This window comes from Taudactylus pleione, unplaced genomic scaffold, assembly GCF_031769625.1.
Source record: "Taudactylus pleione unplaced genomic scaffold, aTauple2 ptg000711l, whole genome shotgun sequence".
In the NCBI taxonomy this organism is placed as follows: Eukaryota; Metazoa; Chordata; class Amphibia; order Anura; family Myobatrachidae; genus Taudactylus; species Taudactylus pleione.
This window is the reverse complement of record NW_028285113.1, coordinates 10,032,352-10,052,866: the sequence shown is the minus strand read 5'-3', so window position 1 is coordinate 10,052,866 and position 20,515 is coordinate 10,032,352. Positions and strand designations below refer to the sequence as shown.

Below are 20,515 nucleotides of genomic sequence, written 5' to 3'. Positions count from 1 at the left end.
AGTTTGTTATTGTTTATCTTGATGATATTTTGATTTTTTCCAGGAATCTTTCTGATCATCATACCTATGTAAAAAAGGTATTAAGTCGTCTTTCGAGCTAATATGCTTTATGGTAAGATCTCTAAATGTGTTTGTGAAGTCCCAGTGATACCCTTTTAGGGGTATATCATTTCCGGTTCCGAACTTCAGATAGACCCTGAAAAGTTAAAGGCTATTCAAGATTGGGTTTTGCCCACTTCATTAAGGTCTATTCAGAGATTTTTAGGCTTTGCCAATTATTACAGAAAGTTTATCAAAGCGTTTTCAACGATTGTAGCCCCAATTACTATGACAAAAAAAGGGCTAATCCCAAAGTGTGGTCCACAGAGGCATTGGATGCCTTTCAGACTCTCAAAGATGCAATTTCCGTGGCCCCCATTCTAGTTCAACCTGATGTTGAAAAGCCATTTATGCTAGAAGTGGATGCCTCCACTTATGGAGTTGGGGCTATTTTGTCTCAAGTGGCTGCAGATAGGAGAACAGTGTCTTGTGGATTCTTTTCACGAAAGTTTTCTAGTGCTGAGAGTAATTACTCCATCGGGGACCAAGAGTTGTTAGCTATTAAGTTAGCTTTGGAGGAATGGCGATATTTATTAGAAGGTGCAAAGCATCCGGTTACTATTTTTACAGATCATAAAAAAATATGAGATATGGTAACCATAGGGTTCCACAGGATACCTTGGGGTATAGGTGATGACGTCAAGCATCGGGCACCATAGAGTTCATTTTTCAGCCTCCCAGGATGCACTAGGGTCCCCCTCCTATACCCCGCCTCCGAGCCAAGGCATCTCAGTTACGTACCAAGCCTTAGGCCGGAGGAGGAGAAGGAAGAGAGAGAAAAAAGATCTGGACACACATTCTCACCAGAGGGAGACGGAAAAACCGGTGACCAGAGTAAAGCCCATCTGCAGCACAGATGCGACAGGGCGGGAGTCCTGTGGAACCCTATGGACTTCGTAGAAATAGAGATAACAAAGGTAAGTTCTTACCATATCTCATATTTTCTACATCAGGGTCCATAGGGTATCCACAGGATACCTTGGGGATGTCCCAACGCAGTATCCTGGGTGGGGACGCTCCTGTGCTGAAAGGAGAATCGGCCGCCTGAAGGAAGCATCCTGAGAGGCAAAGGTGTCAAACGCGTAATACCTTTCAAACGTGTGGACAGAGGACCACGTGGCAGCCTTGCAGATCTGGACTGCAGAGGCACCATGTCGAGCTGCCCACGAAGGACCCACAGACCTAGTGAAATGAGCCCTCACAGAGGATGGAACCGGAAGGCCTTCATGAAGATAAGCTTCTGAAATTGCCATGCGAATCCGACCTGCCAAGTTTGCTTTGAAGCAGGCCAACCCTTTTTACGGAAGCCATAGAGGACAAACAAGGCGTCCGACTTCCTAAATGAGGAAGTACGGTCAACATAAATCCTTAAGGCCCGCACAATGTCCAAAGTGGCCTCACCCACTGAAAGGTCGGGTGAGTTAAAAGCCGGCACAACGATTTCCTCGTTAATATGGAAACGTGAAACAACTTTGGGAAGAAATTCAGGACGAGTGCGCAGCACTGCCCTGTTCCCATGCAAAATCAGGAAAGGGGGTCTACAGGATAGAGCCCCTAAGTCAGAAACACGTCTGGCCGAAGCGATGGCCAGAAGGAAAATTGTTTTAGCTGTCAGCCATTTAAGGTCCACTGAGCCCAGTGGTTCAAACGGCGGTCCCTGGAGAGCCCTCAGGACCACAGCTAAATCCCAAGGCGCCACCGGTGGAACAAATGGCGGCTGAATTCGAAGAACACCTTGCATAAAGGTGCGCACATCAGGGATTGTAGCAATCCTACGATGGAACCAGACGGACAGGGCAGACACCTGCACCTTCAGAGAAGGCGAAGCCCATGGTCTAGTCCCGCCTGTAGGAAAGCCAACACTCTAGACAGACGGAACTCCCGAGGTGCATAACCTCTCGGCCGACACCACTGGAAGAACGTATTGCCAAACACGATGGTATATTCTTGCAGAAGAAGGCTTCTGAGTTCTTAGCATAGTTCGTGCTACAGAGCTGGAAAACCCCCTGGACCTTAGCATAGCCGTCTCAACAGCCACGCCGTCAAAGACAGCCGAGTCAGGTCCGGGTGAAGACAAGGACCCTGAGACAGTAGGTCCGGTCGTAGCGGCAACCGCAGAGGACTGTCCACGGACAGACCCTGAAGGTCTGAGAACCAGTGCCTCCGGGGCCACGCGGGAGCTATCAACAGGAGCGTCCCTCCTTCCTGTTTGAATTTCCGGATTACCTGTGGAAGAAGGGAAAATGGAGGAAAGAGATAAGCAAACCGGAACGTCCACTGGACGGACAGAGCATCCACCAGAGACGCCTTTTCGTCTCTTGTGCGAGACCTGTACACCGGCAACTTGTTGTTGTGCCGTGACGCCATGAGGTCGATCTCTGGAAGACCCCACCTGTCCACCAGAAGTTGAAAGACGTCCTGGTGCAGAGACCACTCCCCCGGATGAACGTCCTGGCGACTGAGAAAATCCGCCTCCCAGTTGAGAACTCCCGGGATGAATACTGCTGATATGGCTGGGAGATTGCGCTCCGCCCAGACCAGGATGCGGGACACCTCTACGAGTGCCGCCCGACTTCAGGTTTCTCCTTGCCGATTTATGTAGGCCACAGTGGTGGCATTGTCCGACTGGACCTGCACGGGGTGACCTTGGAGAACCCGCTGTGCCTGCTGGAGAGCATTGAAAATGGCGCGGAGTTCCAAGAAGTTTATCGGAAGCTCCTTTTCCGCCTGAGTCCATCTGCCCTGGAACAAGTGTGGACCTGTGACCGCTCCCCAGCCCCGAAAGCTGGCGTCCGTTGACAATAGGACCCAGTTCGGCACAAAGATCCGCTGCTGACTGGAGTCCAATAAGGCTCCGAGGTGCAGAATCCTCTGAGACGGGATCAGGGTGGACTTTTGCCAGTTTATCAACCAGCCGTGCCGTTATAGTACTGCAATCGTCAGATCCAAGTGGCGTAGAAGGAGCTCTGGAGACCCTGCTACCAACAAAAGGTCGTCTAGGTACGGCAACATGCGGACTCCCTGCAGCCACAGGAACGCCGCCATGACCACCATAACCTTGGTGAACACACGTGGTGCTGTCGCAAGGCCAAAAGGTAACGCCCGGAACTGAAAGTGATCATTGAGGATTGCAAACCTGAGGAACTGTTGGTGACGCAAAAGAATAGGGACATGCAGGTAAGCGTCCTGTATGTCCAACGACACCATGTAATCCCCAGGTTCCAGCGCCAGAATGATGGACCGTAGGGTCTCCATCCGAAACCACGGCACCCGCAAGGACTTGTTGAGGGCCTTGAGGTTGAGAATCGGACGGTACGACCTATTGGGTTTCTGCACCAAAAATAGATTGGAATAGAAACCCTGGCCCCTCTGGAAGAATGGAACAGGCACTATAACTCCAGCCTGGAGCATAGTGTGCAAAACCTTCCGCAGTTCCATGGCTTTGTTCTGGTCTAAGGGAAGACCCATAGTGAAGAATCGGGATGGTGGCCTGTGCCGAAAGGAGAGGGCATACCCGTGAGAAACCACCTCATGAACCCAAGTGTCTGTCGTAGTTGCCGACCAACACTGGGCGAACTGCAGCAGACGGCCTCCCACTTTGGGATCCCCCAAAGGGAGGCCCGGACCGTCAGGCCGCAGGCTTTTCATCAGCCTTAGGGGCCGGACGTCTGGTACTCCAGGCCTGTTTCCTGGGCTTGGCCGATTTCTTGGGGCCAGCCTGTCGGGGAAAGGACTGTGCTTTAGGCCTACCCTGGGCCCTATAAGGTCGAAAGGACAACGTACCCGAACTGGAAGGGACTGCAGCAGACGGGAGACATGCAGACTTGGCTGCCGCCAGCATGGCCACAATTTTGTCCAGATCCGGACCAAAGAGGACTTCTCCATTAAAGGGCAAAGCTTCCAATCCCTTTTTGGAATCAGCGTCCGCCTTCCAGGATCGCAACCATAAGGTGCGATGAGCAGCAACAGCTGCCGAAGAAATCCGAGATGTGAGGGTACTAATATCCAAGGCCGCTTCATAGATGTAAGTGGCTGAATCCCGGTTCAGCCGAACAGTCGGAACCCAAAGACGCCTCCAAACTATCAGCCCAGCGCTCCATAGCTCTGGCTACCCAACATACGGCCATAGCCGGTCTAGATGCCCCCCCCCTGCGAGGGAATAAATGGACTAGGCAGATCTCCACCTTACGGTCCGTAACATCCTTCAAGGAGGACATGGAGGGCATGGGCAATGTGGGACTTCGGACTAGGCGTGTCACATGAGAATCCACCTGAGGAGGGGATTCCCACTTAGAAAAATAATTGTCCGCAAACGGATAAGCCACCGTTAAAAGTCTTTGAGGCTGATACCGTTTACCAGGATGTTTCCACGCCTCCTCTAAATGGTCTACTAACTGACCCGAAAGAGGAAACACTGTGGCGTCACCCTTAATATCCTTGAAAAAGGCATATTTGGACTTTGACACCGGAGGATCATCATCCTCAATAACTAAAGCTGTGCGGATTGCACGAATAAGGCCAGGAATATAAACCTTAGACTTAGCGTCAGACTCTTTAGTACGGAGAGGTTCTTGGTCAGAAAGATCCAGAATCTCCCCATCATCGGACGTCACGTCGTCATCCTCATAAGGAGCGGACAGAGACGCCACCGGCCGCTTGTGAGACCGCAACACAGACTCCCCTTGTAACACGTCCGACAAATGCTGTACAGAACTTGTCAGTGAATTAACCCACGCAGGCTCCTGAGACCTGAGGAGGGGAAATAGGGAGACTGTGTGGTACCATCAGTTGTCTCGGGAACCCCTGCATGGGTGACGACACCACTGACTGCAGGGACAATCCCATCTGTGAGAACGCAGGTTGCGGAGCTAACTGGCCCACTAGGGTTGTAAGCTCTTTGGTAAACAAGCCCAGGGCGGTTTTCCTGTACCGGAGCCGTGACAGTAATTGGTTGCACCAATAAAAAACACTGTCGCCCCTACGCGTTACCTTCCCCCCCGCTATTGGTACCTTGCACTTAGTACACAGAAGCTGGAGAGGAAAATCACTCTCAGACATGGTAAGTATGTGACCCCTCTCACTGATACTCTTAGTATAGTGGGAGAACCACCCTGCAATCCCTGCACTATCAGCGCTGATCCTCAACTACGCACAGAGCCTGGTAGGACACAGCGCTGCATACACAGACCTGTTTCAACGGAGGAGAGGTATGCCGGGGGACCCAGACCACGATGCCACCGATCAGCAGCTTCCAGCAGCGTTCACCATGCTTCTGCAAAGATGGCCACCGAGGAGCAGAGAGGAGGCCGGCCTGGGGGAGGAGCGCTTCCACAGGGCCAATCGGCAGATGCAGAGAGGGCTGTGTGCAGCGGGGGAGGCGCCGGCTGTGTACAGGGAAGACGCGCTCCCCTGGCATGCAATTAACCCCTGGGATGCCGCAGTGCTACCGCTCAGTTGCGGTCCGCTGTCCCAAGGAGGTAGTGGAAGCGCAGGTTGATTACCTGGCTCCACACTGCAGCCTGTCCCCAGGGAGCCCCCTGCCTGGGGACTCTAGACCATGTTTCAGCGGGGACCCACCGCGGGACCGCGCTGCTTACCTGCTGCCCCCTTGAATCCGGCCATGGTCCCAAACATCTGGGGTCACCGCTAGCTGTGACCCCAGATGCTTACCAGCATCCCTGGATCAGTACCGGCATTCTTGTACCGGCAGGGGTGTAGGGAAGACAGCATGGACGTCAGTAGTGACTGTCCATGCTGTACTTCCAGATGGGCAGCCACAGCTGCCTTGAAGAAAACTTTAGGGGCTATTCTTAGCCCCCCTCTAAACAGGTGCTCCGACTCCGAGCCGGGTAACCAACAAAACTGAGATGCCTTGGCTCGGGGGCGGGGTATAGGAGGGGGACCCTAGTGCATCCTGGGAGGCTGAAAACGTAACTCTATGATGCCCGATGCCTGACGTCATCACCTATACCCCAAGGTATCCTGTGGAACCCTATGGACCCCGATGTAGAAATTGTTGTATTTGAAAACTGCACATTGTCTGAACCTACGACAAGCTCATTGGGCACTCTTTTTTTTTCTCGTTTTGATTTTGTCCTCAGGTATCGTCCAGGTTCATTGAATAAAAAGGCAGATGCACTTTCACACTCAATGTTGGAAGAGAGAGAACAAAAAGAGGATCAAAGGTAGCCTATAATAAACCCTCTGGCTTTTTCTTCAATTTCCATCTCTCCTGATCCTCCTCCTGGGAAGATATTTGTGGCACCAGAGTTACGAGGTAAACTTCTTTCCTGGGCTCATAATTCTCGTTTCTCTGGACATCCAGGGGTTCGTAAAATGTACTCATTTTTGCAACGTTCCTATTGGTGGTCTTGCATGAAAAAAGATGTCCAAGAGTTTATACTTTCTTGCTCTAAGTGTGTACAACATGATTCCCACGGCAGTCTCCAGTTGGTCCTTTCCATCCACTACCCATTCCCACCCAACCATGGAACCATCTTTCCATGGATTTTATTATAGATCTTCCTGAGTCTAGAGGGTGTACAGTTATTTGGGTAGTTGTAGATCGTTTTACCAAGATAGCTCATTTTTGTCCTTTGGCTCGAATTCCATCAGCCCCCAAATTAGCACAAATATTTATCAAAGAGATATTTAGTCTTCATGGACTTCCTTCTGAGATAGTGTTTGATCGGGGTGTCCAGTTTGTTGCTCGGTTTTGGAGGGCTTTATGTTCATCAGTGCAAATTAAATTAGTTTTCTTCTGCATATTACCCTCAGTCAAATGGACAAACCGAAAGAGTGAACCAGGAGTTGGAGACCTTCTTGAGAATGTATATTTCTTCTTCTCAAGATGATTGGATGGATTTCTTGCTTTGGGCTGAGTTTGCTCATAACTTTCATTATTCGTCTGCTACAATCAATTCCTACAGTGGACGTTCCAGCAGCCAAAGCTACCCTCCAACATTTTTCTGGAATTTGGAGACAGGTACATAAGTGTCTTAGGAAAGCCTCTCATAATTATAAGGTCTTTGCTGATAGAAAACGTTCGGCTGTTCCTAAATATTCTGCTGGGGATCGTGTCTGGTTGTCTACTAGAAATCTTCGACTTAAAGTACCTACTATGAAGTTTGCTCCCCGGTATATTGGTCCTTTTCGTATTATAAAAATTATCAACTCAGTGGCATGCAAGTTACAGTTACCTCCAACTATGCGTGTACCTAACTCCTTTCATGTCTCCTTGGATAGACCATTGATTCTTAATCGATTTCATGACAGCTTGCCTAAAGTACCTCCCATAACTGCTCGAGGTGTGGAGTTTGAGATCGATAAGATTCTGGATTCACGTAAGCATCAAAATCAATTACAATACCTGGTAGCCTGGAAGGGTTACGGCCTGGAGGAGAGATCTTGGATTAAAGACTCTGATGTCCATGCTCCTAAATTGATACGTAATTTTCATGCTAAATTCCCTTTAAAACCTGGTGGGCGTTTGGAGACCACCCAAAAAGTGGGGGTACTGTCAGGACTGCGACTATTTCAGTACATAAAGATAGATTACTTTTTCCAAAGTTCCTTTGTGGTCGTTGGAGGAGCTATCCTATCTGTTTGCTGGCGTTCTTCATATACAGGGGATAGAGTTAAAGTGATCATGTTTCCAAGGTGTTGTCAGGTTGTGGGATTCCTAGATTGCTCATTATTTCAAACCTGATTCCATTTGGGTCACATGTTCTGAACTTCCTATGGATCACAGACCTCTAGTATAAAGCCTGTTACTGTGTCTCAGTGTCTGTGCAACATTACTTTCCGGTCTTTCTTGGACTCCTGCCAGATCCCTGCTGTGCCTGTGGGTTGCTGTGGACTTTGCTATATCTCCGCTCATGTTCCAGCTAAACTTCTGATGCCAGTTACCAGCCACACTAGAGCTCAGCATAGCCATTGCCTAAGTATTGCTTTCTGCTCCACTGCTGTGGTTTCACCTTTTGCTGCACTATTTACTTTGTCTGCTGTCTCTTACGCCTGTGGACATCGAACCCATCTTCATTACAGTTGTCAACTGCACCATTACAGTTATCATCACATCGCGGGGCTCAACCTCGTTCCGGATTCTAGTCACACCGCAGGGCTCAACCATGTTCCGGAACCACACCGCTTCACAGGACTCAACCCTGCTTCAACATTCATTGCATCGCAGGTTTCAACCCCGCTCCGGATTCTAGTTACACCGCAGGGCTCAACCGTTCCGGAACCTCACCGCATCGCAGGGCTCAACCCCGCTCCGGATTCTGGTTACACCACACGGCTCAACCCTGCTCCGACCTCACCGCATCACAGGGCTCAACCATGCTCCGACCTCACCGCATCACAGGGCTCAACCATGCTCCGACTTCATCGCATCACAGGGCTCAACCCTGCTCCGACCTCATCGCATCACAGGGCTCAACCCTGCTCCGTCTTTCACCACATCACAGGGCTCACTCTACTCCGGATCTCCATCACTGCAGGGTTCCACCCAGGTGAAGCTCCTCTATACCATCCTGAGGTGTTAGCCTCATACTGGACTCAGGGTTCCCTACCATATTAGCTCTTCGGTGTTAAAGACTATATGGGGGGGGGTTCTCCTACACATTATTGCTTATGTGAACCTCTGTGTTATTGACTTTATGTGAGACGTTGCTATTATATTTCTCCTGTGAATAAATTCTATTTACTTTTATTCCGTGCTACTGAGATTTCATGAAAAGGTCATTATTGTACCTAGTAGGCCTGACTCCCAGGAGTCTCAAGTGTCGGCAGCCGTGACAGCTAGGTTCTTCTGCTGCTCCCCCAGATTCCTGAACTTGCTTAAATGATCTGGAATGGAGCCCACATCTGGTCCTACTTCCGCATATAATGACTTACTGTGATTGCTGGTCCTGTATATCAGAATTATTTCATACCTTTGTATATATATAGTTTATATTTGTATATTACAGTTGGTTAAGTGCTGATTATGCCCTTCAGGGCTTGGCCACACTCGCTTTAACATCAAGCGGTTGGAAAACCCTCTGTAGAAATCCTGCATTTGCCACTGAACGTGACGTGTATTCCAGTGCTTTGCACTGAATGAAGCCCATTTCCCCATCACTAATCCGAACAGGCCATGCAAACACACATATACATTTTGCTGTATTAAATGTGTATTTGCGAAAATAAAAATACAAATGAAACCCGTTTACGAGAATCCGTTTGTGTAAGTCACTTTTGTTTTAACGGTCACAAACCGCTGGCACAGCACCAAAACTACCAGATTAACCACTTCTACCTTTACATTAGATGTGTATGTAAGGGCTCACTGACAATTACCTATGCGTTTTGTCATGCAATGTGTATGTAAGGGCTCACTGACAATTACCTATGCGTTTTGTCATGCAATGTGTATGTAAGGGCTCTCTGACATTTATCTGTGCCTTTTCATGCAATGTGTATGTAAGGGCTCACTGACATTTATCTGTGCCTTTTCATGCAATGTCTATGTAAGGGCTCACTGACATTTATCTGTGCCTTTTCATGCAATGTGTATGTAAGGGCTCACTGACATTTATCTGTGCCTTTTCATGCAATGTGTATGTAAGGGCTCACTGACATTTATCTGTGCCTTTTCATGCAATGTGTATGTAAGGGCTCACTGACATTTATCTGTGCCTTTTCATGCAATGTGTATGTAAGGGCTCACTGACATTTATCTGTGCCTTTTCATGCAATGTCTATGTAAGGGCTCACTGACATTTATCTGTGCCTTTTCATGCAATGTGTATGTAAGGGCTCACTGACATTTATCTGTGCCTTTTCATGCAATGTGTATGTAAGGGCTCACTGACATTTATCTGTGCCTTTTCATGCAATGTGTATGTAAGGGCTCACTGACATTTATCTGTGCCTTTTCATGCAATGTGTATGTAAGGGCTCACTGACATTTATCTGTGCCTTTTCATGCAATGTGTATGTAAGGGCTCACTGACATTTATCTGTGCCTTTTCATGCAATGTCTATGTAAGGGCTCACTGACATTTATCTGTGCCTTTTCATGCAATGTCTATGTAAGGGCTCACTGACATTTATCTGTGCCTTTTCATGCAATGTGTATGTAAGGGCTCACTGACATTTATCTGTGTGTTCTTCATGCACCTGAATCTTCTATCCACTGAGGAACATAAAAATGGGGGAATGGCACTATAGGAACATACTTGTTAAATTTTTAACTTGTCTTAAATACATAGGATGACATCTAACTTCTCTAGTACTATATGTCACCATATGCAATTTGTTTGTATCCTGTTGCCCTCAATGTAAAATATGTTGACACTTTATAAATAAAAGACGATAATAATCATAATAATAAGAATGCTCATAATGCAATGAATTGAAATTGTCACTTCAAGTCTAGTCTAGGGTCATTCTCTTCATTCATTCCAATCATTAAAATGAAGCCTCGCTTTTGCAGGTAGGTGCAATATGAAGCAGCCAACTGCTAAGGCCTGGAAGCACAGTAGGGAAGAGCGGCTTGCAGAACTACTCAACCTCTGAATCAGATCACATCAGGTGGAAAGTAGCCAACAGATTGGCATTTACCATGTCGACAATCACAATTTCGAAATCTCGTCGATGCTTTTAAAATTTCGACATGCTCAGAATGATGACGTAAAATGTTGGCAATAGAGATAGGCTTCGGGCGGGAAGGTTAGGCACTGGGGCAGGATAGGGTAATGGCTGCAGGGGGGGGATGTTTGGCACTAGAGATAGGGGTAGGGATTAGGGAGGAATACTCACCAAATTGAACGCCGGAGCATCAAAGACCTAACGCAGAGGCGATGGTCATCTCACTTTTTTAACGATCACAGGAAGAGGCTAAATGAAAGCCAATTCTTAGTGCAATGTCTTTTATCTGTGTAAACGTGGAGCTTTCATAGTACAAGGGTGCAATACTTAATTCAGATAAATAATAAAAATTCTACAGGCAAATAATGAATTATGAGGTTGAAAATGTACGAGACTTGCTGCAAGATCCTGGGTTGGCCTCCACTATTACTACACAGGTCAGGAATATCCCATTTTCAGCTGGGAGGTACGTAAGACCTTGTACTAATTGTCATTTGTGATCATGTGATAGAGTGCACTACAGTCTAGTGTCTAAAGCTGGGTACACATTAGACGATGTGTACCCAGCATGACATCGTTGGTGACGGACCTGGCATCGGGGGCTTAGCTATTCCGGCTGAAGCTGAATCAGGCCCTTAGTCTTTTTACTGCAATAGGAGTCCACTATGTCCATTGTGACATTTAACAAAATTAGATAGCATCTTATTCAAATGTATTCCATTGATAACTGATTGTCAGCACCTTTATGTGTGTATAACTAGATGCCTCCATGTACTTGGCCGGCACCAAACTGACCAGATAATCTTTTCTGAAAAAAACACGGATTGGTTTCTATGTGTGAATTGTTACACAAACTGCCCCAAGCAGCACAGTTTTGGGTCACCTTATGAACGGTGATGATGACAGAATACCATGCTGTACAGTTTCAGAAAATAATCAGGTACAAATGGCACTTGTGCAATGTAGGTTTTTTGCAAATGACTCTTACAGTACATGTGTACTTCATTTATATGGGGTTACCACCTCACCTTCTATACAATAAACATTTGGGGTCAATTAAATTCAATGCAAGATTGCATGTTCCTGCACAATGTACCGTGCCTAGCCTTCCCATACATGTGGTAGGCTTGCATAGCGCATTTTCCTGCAAACCCCTTATGGGGCTGCCAGGTAAGATGTGTAATGTAGTGTAATGTAATGTAATGTAGAGTACTGTTCCCGGCATTCAAACGCCGTCACAAGGGCGCATCGCCTCTACATCGCATCAGATTAAATTGCCCCCTTCATGTCCTTTTGCATAGAGAATCAGCAAATTGCTCTCATTAATTCCACTAGGGATATGTTCAGCAAAAAATATGGAGGTGGCAGAAAGAGAAGTTACTGTAGCTGTTCTTAATACGGTAAAATTTAACCCAACACTGTGTTAAAAAATTACACTTTTATCCCTAGTTTGAAAAAATAAAATCATTCTACTTTACAAAGCAAGTCACATAGAAAACATTTCCAATGTAGACTTCTTGCCCAGTCAGCTTGCAATCTGATTTTGCCTGAGACAAAGGGAGACAAAAGAATTTGCGCAATGACACAAGGAGCAGACCCCAGGATTCTAACAGGTGTCTCTGACAAGTCTCTGTGCCACTGTAATCGTCTGTGAAGTTGGCCACTGAGCAATTCTCCCTTCTAAATGCTTCCATAGAATTGGGTGCTCACTACTAAAGATCAGGATGTCACAGTCGATGGCGCTGTCTTGGTACTTTGCCGACACGGCATTTCTTGCTTGGAGTGAAAGTCATCCCAGTAATCTGGATCCTCAGGGGTCATTGGAACTGCAGATGTCATCAGGTCTTCATAGGTGAGAACTGTGAACGAAGTCCCGGACATCTCTCCATTCTGGATGGAAACAAGTAACGAAAATATCTTAGTGTAATACTGGTGTGCAGCTGACATGACAAAAAGCCCTGCATTGGTTTGTCATAGCCTCACAGCATTACTTAATGCAAAGATCTGTGTCTCCAATAGCACATACAGAAATTATGCGTATGTTGCTTCCTGCTGCCTCCATCCCACTCCTCTCTATCATGTATCTCTGTCCTCACAATCACAGGAGTGGACAGGTCTCTAGCTTACACATGATCAGCACATTTACTGTCTAGAGTTGTAATACTTTGGATGACCTGACTCCCTATGCTGTAAACATTCCCATGACCTGACTGCCTATGCTGTAAACATTCCCATGACCTGACTGCCTATGCTGTAAACATTCCCATGACCTGACTGCCTATGCTGTAAACATTCCCATGACCTGACTGCCTATGCTGCAAACATTCCCATGACCTGACTGCCTATGCTGCAAACATTCCCATGACCTGACTGCCTATGCTGCAAACATTCCCATGACCTGACTGCCTATGCTGTAAACATTCCCATGACCTGACTGCCTATGCTGTAAACATTCTCATGACCTGACTGCCTATGCTGTAAACATTCCCATGACCTGACTGCCTATGCTGCAAACATTCCCATGACCTGACTGCCTATGCTGCAAACATTCCCATGACCTGACTGCCTATGCTGTAAACATTCTCATGACCTGACTGCCTATGCTGTAAACATTCTCATGACCTGACTGCCTATGCTGCAAACATTCCCATGACCTGACTGCCTATGCTGCAAACATTCCCATGACCTGACTGCCTATGCTGCAAACATTTCCGATGACCTGACTGCCTATGCTGCAAACATTCCCATGACCTGACTGCCTATGCTGCAAACATTCTGATAATCTAACTGGCTGATAAGCGGTGCACACTGACAAGTAGAGGACAGAAGAGTAAATACAATAAAGTGTTCAGACACTAAATAAACATACATTTTAATGGTCACATTTAGACACTGACTGTATCAAACCAAAACCACTTCAAAACACGAATACACTTGTACATGCAGACTGAGCGGAAATAGTCCCGATTGTCTGATTGGTGGCAGCTTTGTATAGATGTGTCCACATACACCTAACGTGTGAGCATCGTGTGACTCGGTAACGCCAGAGCGTCTTTGTACCTTCCATTGTATCTTATTCGCGAAGTGATGCGAATAGGATGCACAAGTGGCTTCTGCTAATTAAAATAATATGCTGTATGCCTATATTCTGTGTGTGACTGCGGCTGCACCTGCGATGCGAAATGCTGCGTTACAGTGTCAGCGGCTGTAACACTGTAACGTAGCATTTCGCATACAGATAGAGCCAAAGTTGTACACAGAATATAGGCATGACGCCCATCATTTTAATAAGCAGAAGCTAATATACATTTTACGGGAAAAAGACGCAGGAAAAGATGCTCGGCACTGCCGTGCCGCACCAAGGCTAGATTTATGTGGACACATCTGTACCAGCAGTGTTCCCTTCATCTCTTTAGGGGGTCTATTTACTAAGCAGTGTTAGGAGACAGAGTGAAAAGTGATAAGAAAGTGATAAGGTGCCAGCCAATCAGCTCCCAACTGTCATCTCACAGGCTGTGTTTGAAAAATGACAGTTGGGAGCTGATTGGCTGGCACCTTATCACTTTCTTATCACTTTTCACTCTGTCTCCTAACACTGCTTAGTACACAGACCCCTAGGTCTCTATATTGCCAATATTGTCAAGAGTTATGAAAGCATACATACAGCTGTTCTCAAGGGGCAGCAGACTCTATTCTTGCTGCTTGAAAGAGACTCTGATGTCCTTCTAGAATGTGGTTTTACAGAATTTATTACAGGCAAATTGTAGGATATGGGATGTAGATAAACTACAGACGGCTCGGACGCCATCTGTTGAAATCCCGGCGTCGGAATCCCAACCCATGATTTAGCATAGGCAGCTATATCCCAATGCCAGCCCACAGACCAATGCCGGAAGACCCAACAGAAGGCATCCAGATCGAAGGTAAGCAGGGGTGCCCTTAGCTGTTAGCCGCGGGGGGAGGGGGTGTTAGGCACCAAGGGGGGAGGGTTAGGTTTAGGCACCAACGTGGAGGGTTAGGGTGCGGGGTGGAGGGTTAGGAGTAGGGAGCAAAAAGGGAGGGTTACGGGGAGAGGGTTAGCATACTCGAGATTCCCAGCAGGCATCCCGACTGCCGGGATTTCATACCCATCCCGGAATATTTATTTATTTATTTATTTATTTATTAACAGTTTCTTATATAGCGCAGCATATTCCGTTGCGCTTTACAATTGAATATATAAGTAGTGTATGTATACATATCTAAATCTACCTCTGCACGTTGTGCTTTGTCTGTTTCTTTGGCCCCCACTGCAACGGCAACATGATGCTGGTCATCCAGGAGAACTTCCTGTAAAACACAAGCCAGATCCATCCATTTCATGCATTATGGCTGTATAAATCCAACATATCCTTCAGCAAGAGGTTTGTACGTTCCACATAAAAGTATGTAGTTATGAATAATTGTCTTAATATTTAGAGGTAAAACAAAAATGATACAAATAAAAGAACATTTGTAAGAACACGCAACTCAGTCAGCCGCAGGATTTGACATTTTCCGGGGGAGGGTCAACACGTCCTAACCGGGAGGTTTATTATTGCGCCTCCCCAACCAACATTGTTGCCTCCCAAAAATACTAACTTTTCATTTGCTTTAAATATAAATAAATATAGAAATGTAACAGCCCTCACTGACAGTGACTTACAGCAGCCATAACTTAATGAATATGTAGTAACTGGCATTCTTGTCTTCAGTTAGCCTTGTAAACTGGGAAATAAAAGCTATTTAATATTGACATTTTAGACAAAGCCGCTTCATCTGCGATTGCCCACGCTGTATATGCACCCGAGGCTTAGATATGCATCTCTGCAGACCTCCGGCCTGTTCACAGTTGCACGGAAGTCAGTCGGCTCTCCACTTGCAGCTAAGTTTGTGTAACTGGGCGGCATCGGAGCACTCGCATGTAGGATAAGTGTGCTGTCTGTGTGTAGACGGAATTACGGCTATTCAGAGATGAGAGGACGCAGAGAACTGGCCGACTGAGTGCAGGCGTTAATCCGCGAATGTTTTCAAGTTCGCAATGTGGCCACTTAGCGTGTCGCTCTGATTCACACCCAATGAGTATCACTGCAGTTGCACCACAGAGGTGACCAGCTTCATAACATCCCCACAAGTCACTTTCATTTACAGACACAGTTACAGTCCCAGTTTGTTATATTATTTTGTTGCTGTGATTTGGATAATGTATGATTTGCATCTTTTTTATTTGTTCCTACTTAGTAACAGTATTATAATAAACATCTAGCTCAATATAGTAGTACAGGGGTGCAACTTTATTCTAGCAAAGCTGATTCTGCTTGGAAGCCAGGCGATCAAGGCTGCCACAGGGATGAACTTTAAATTGTTGCCATTAAAAAAACGTAGCTGCGCTCCCATGGTGCTGCGATCAGCTCTCAGTCTGTGTACTGGCAGTATCTGTTTTCTGACCAGACACTTTCGGGAACCACATAGTCGCACTGCCCTGCAAACTTACATCATTAGCCTGACATTCATAGTGGTAGTAATTATGCTCCCTGCAACTGATTAGCTTCTCCAACACACATATAGCCTACTAACAGGCGGCTGCAGCTCAAATTATACTACACATTGGGCCCTAGGAGTGGGTGACTAAGAGGTCTATAAGCAGTGTTAGGAGACAGAGTGAAAAGTGATAAGGTGCCAGCCAATCAGCTCCTAACTGTCATTTTCAAACACAGCCTGTGAGATGGCAGTTGGGACCTGATTGGCTGGCACCTTATCACTTTTCACTCAAACACTGCTTAGTAAATAGACCCCTAAGAGAGAAACTTAATAAATGAGAAATACATATATTAGGGGGGTTGGGTACGGGATGCCGGTGCTCAGGATCCCGGCAACCAGAATATCAACGCCGGCATCCCTAACCCTGTCGGTCGGTACCCTAGCCCCCTCCCCGTCTCCCTTCCCAGTGCCTGAACCTAATCTCCCCCTCTAGTGCCTAAACCTAACCTCCTCCTCCCAGCACCCTAAACCTAACCCTCCCCCCTTAGTGCCTGACCCTAGCCCTCGCCCTAGAGCCTAACCCCAAACATTAATCCTCCCCTTTTACTCCCACTACTTACCTTTGGTATTCCGGCGGTCGGGGTGCTGGCACCAGGATTCTGACAGGTGTCGGGATGCCGGTGCCAGCATTCTGAGCGCTGGAATCCCCGCAGTCGGGATTATGATCACATCCCATATTAAGGCCATATAAGGGATACCCCATCAGATAATCAATGTTTAAGTAACAAATTGCTCAATAAAGCAATTGTCCAGAAAGTATTTTATTTATTATATTTATTTATTAACAGTTATTTATATAGCGCAGCAAATTCCGTCGCACTTTACAATTTGAATCAACATTAACATTATAGTGGGTTGTAAAAGACTTACATACATACATAAAAATACATACATAAAAGACATACATAAGGGTAAGAGGGTCCTGCTCGCAAGCTTACAATCTATAGGAAATAGGTGTTGATACACAAGGATAGGTGCTACATATTGCAAATTGGTCCAGCCCAATTGCAGATGTTTTTGGTGGGCTGTATAATCCAATCACACTGAAAAGTTGGCCTAGGGTTAGGAGGAGGTTAAATTGAAGAAAGAGAAGATGTGATAGGTCTTTTCTATAAGAAGAGAGTTAGACAGGGAGCTATAAAAAGGTTATGTGGGCGGTCATGGAATCTGATAAGCTTGTCTGAAGAGGTTAGTTTTCAGAGAACGCTTGAATGTTTGGAAACTAGTGGAAAGTCTTATTGTGCGTGGGAGGGCATTCCACAGGGTGGGTGCAGCCCGAAAAAAGTCCTGTAACCATGCATGGGAACAAGTAATGCGTAGGGATGAGAGACGCAGATCTTGTGCAGAACGGAGATGGCGGGTTGGAAGATATTTTGAGATAAGTGAAGAGATGTATGTTGGTGTGGTTTGGTTAATAGTTTTATGTGTGAGTATAATACGGTAGAAGACCGGCAGCCAATGGAGGGACTGACAGAGTGGAGAAGCAGACACTGAACATTTGGTGAGAAAGATCAACCTCGCAGCTGCATTCAAAATGGATTGTAGTGTGGAGAGCCTGTTTTTGGGAAGACCAATAAGGAGACTACTGCAATAGTCAATGCGTGAAATCATTTTATCCAGTATTAAGTGACATCCCGACAGGCCAATGCGAGGGAGATTCCTACGTATCCTAGCAACACTTTGTTCCGTAACATGTTCACATATTTGTTTGTGTTACGTACCCTCGGAGCAACTGATGACATGTTTATTCTGTATGACAGTAAATAAATGAATATCCACCAAGGAAAAACATTAAGGGGACGATTCAATTAGCCTCTAGGGAGCGAGTTGCCGTTGTGACACGGTGAAAAAGCGCACAATGGCCCCCCTTATGGCCCGATCTCGCCCTGGATTCGCTGATTGTTTCACACAGGTCTACAGAGCTATGAATAAAAATCAGAGTCTGGACCTACTGTAGATGTGACGAGTCTGATTGAATCAACCACTAAAAACTTTGTGTTGATGGAAATTTTAACTGGTCGGGATTTCCAATGGAAACACTTATGTGAAAATTGAACATGAACTGATCATCAGTCATAAAAACAAAAATATAGCAAGAAAAAACTTACACTGAACTGTTTAATGCCTTCAAGACCAAAGGTAGCTTACACCTCTATGACCAGGCCCAGTGTCCTGGTTTTGCACTGCATCTGGCCAGGGTGGAAGTTATCTTTTCAATTTCTTTCTACCCAAGCAGATTTCAAACATTTTAGTTTTGCAGGAAATGTAGGGGATGAAGCAGATAGCTTTTATGGTATATGGCTCCTATTGACATTCAGCACGCAGTCACACACAAGTGCCCCTTTCTCAAGTCTGCCCCTCCATCATATGTCCAAGCTCTGCTTACATGTCTCATTTGTTATCCAGACCGGAGGTGCAGAGTTTTGTGGCGCCTTATAAATAAAAGGTGATGATGGTGATTAGCTAGGGAACACAAGATGAAAAAGATATAATAGAAATAACAAACAAAAAAAACATACTACTACTACAGTACCTAATACTACTAACTACTACAGTACCTAATAAAACTAACATTACTACTACTAATAATAACTTATGGAGTTATAGCAACCTTGGGCCACTCTCTAACCTTCAAAAGGGTGCACATTATTTTTCATGTCAGTAATGAGTTAAACCAATACAGTTAATCAATGAAAAGACAGCTATCATAATAGCATATCAGCAGGCATTTGAATGAAGCCCTACAAGCTATAACAAAGACCTCTAACAATAAAGCAGAAAGGAGCCAAGGGCACAAGTAAAGACTTGGATGTTGTCCTAAGTTATAGGGCCAAAAAAATGTATCCAATAGGTCTCCCCTATTTTTATTACTTACTGTATATATCCATTTTAAATGGAATCTCTTAGTACATACAATACAAGTTATGTTATTAAATACATAAGCATGGGTCTAACAGTAATACTTTATATGAGACAGACGATCTCTAGCAAGGATCCAGGCTTACCGGCCTGATGTAACAAACCAGGTGATACCACTGAGATTTCTGGGTACAATACAGAAGGAGTACAAGATCCTCAAATTCATTATAATGTTTAAAAAGGGATGTAATCAGGATCACAGTGGTGACCATCTCAACGGTCACCGGGACCCTGACAGTAAGTATTAGGGTTAGTTTTAGGGTTATGCACTAGGGGGATGGTTAAGGTTACGCTGCTGGAGGAAACGGTTAGGGTTAGGCTGCGAGAGAGGTGGGTTAGAACGCTTACCAACATGCATCAAGATTTTGATCGTCAGGATTGCGCTGCCGGTATTGTGACCATCGGGATGGTCACTGACGGGATATCGTGCCTAATCCATTTAAACAATGTCAGTCACTGCAATGGGGGTTAAAATCAATAGGTCCACAATAAAAAGGTAGTCAGTATCTAGATAGACACCAACTGGTAGACGGGCAATAGGTCAACATGGTTAAAAGGTCGACATGGATTAAGATCAACCGGTACAAAAGATCGACATGGTTTAAAAAAAAAAAAGTCGACACACAAATGGTTGACATTTTATTTTTTATGGTTAGGCACTTACCTGAGGGTTAGGCACTAGGAGGGACTGTTAGGGTTAACCACTTACCCAGAGGTTAGGGTTAGGCACTAGGAGGGACGGTTAGGGTTAGGCACTAGGAGGGACGGTTAGGGTTAGGCACTAGGAGGGACTGTTAGGGTTAACCACTTACCCCGGCGGTTAGGGTTAGACACTAGGAGGGACGGTTAGGGTTAGGCATTAGGAGGGACAGTTAGGGTTAGGCATTAGGAGGGACATTTAGGGTTAGGCATTAGGAGGGACAGTTAGGGTTAGGTATTAGGAGGGACAGTTAGGGTTAGGCATTAGGAGGGACAGTTAGGGTTAGGCACTAGGAGGGACAGTTAGGGTTAGGCACTAGGAGGGACAGTTAGGGTTAGGCACTAGGAGGGACAGTTAGGGTTAGGCACTAGGAGGGACAGTTAGGGTTAGGCACTAGGAGGGACAGTTAGGATTAGGCACTAGGAGGGACGGTTAGGGTTAGGCACTAGGAGGGACGGTTAGGGTTAGACACTAGGAGGGAAGGTTAGGGTTAGGCACTAGGAGGGACGGTTAGGGTTAGGCACTAGGAGGGACAGTTAGCGTTAGGCACTAGGAGGGACAGTTAGGGTTAGGCACTAGGAGGGACAGTTAGGGTTAGGCACT

At 46.1% G+C, this 20,515-nt stretch overlaps 1 protein-coding gene across 3 annotated transcripts in view; it reads right to left on the bottom strand.

The window, feature by feature from the left end:
- Nucleotides 1-12,157: 12,157 nt before the first annotated feature.
- AASDHPPT (aminoadipate-semialdehyde dehydrogenase-phosphopantetheinyl transferase) overlaps nucleotides 12,158-20,515 on the bottom strand; it is an 89,983-nt gene continuing 81,625 nt past the window's right edge. For all 3 annotated transcript variants that reach the window (XM_088456747.1, XM_088456746.1, XM_088456745.1), the window contains exons 5-6: nucleotides 14,986-15,063; nucleotides 12,158-12,624 (exon numbers count right to left, since the gene is read on the bottom strand). In XM_088456747.1, the coding sequence (XP_088312873.1) occupies nucleotides 12,454-12,624; nucleotides 14,986-15,063 (249 nt within the window). In that variant the 3' untranslated portion in view covers nucleotides 12,158-12,453. The remainder of the gene's footprint in view (nucleotides 12,625-14,985; nucleotides 15,064-20,515) is intronic.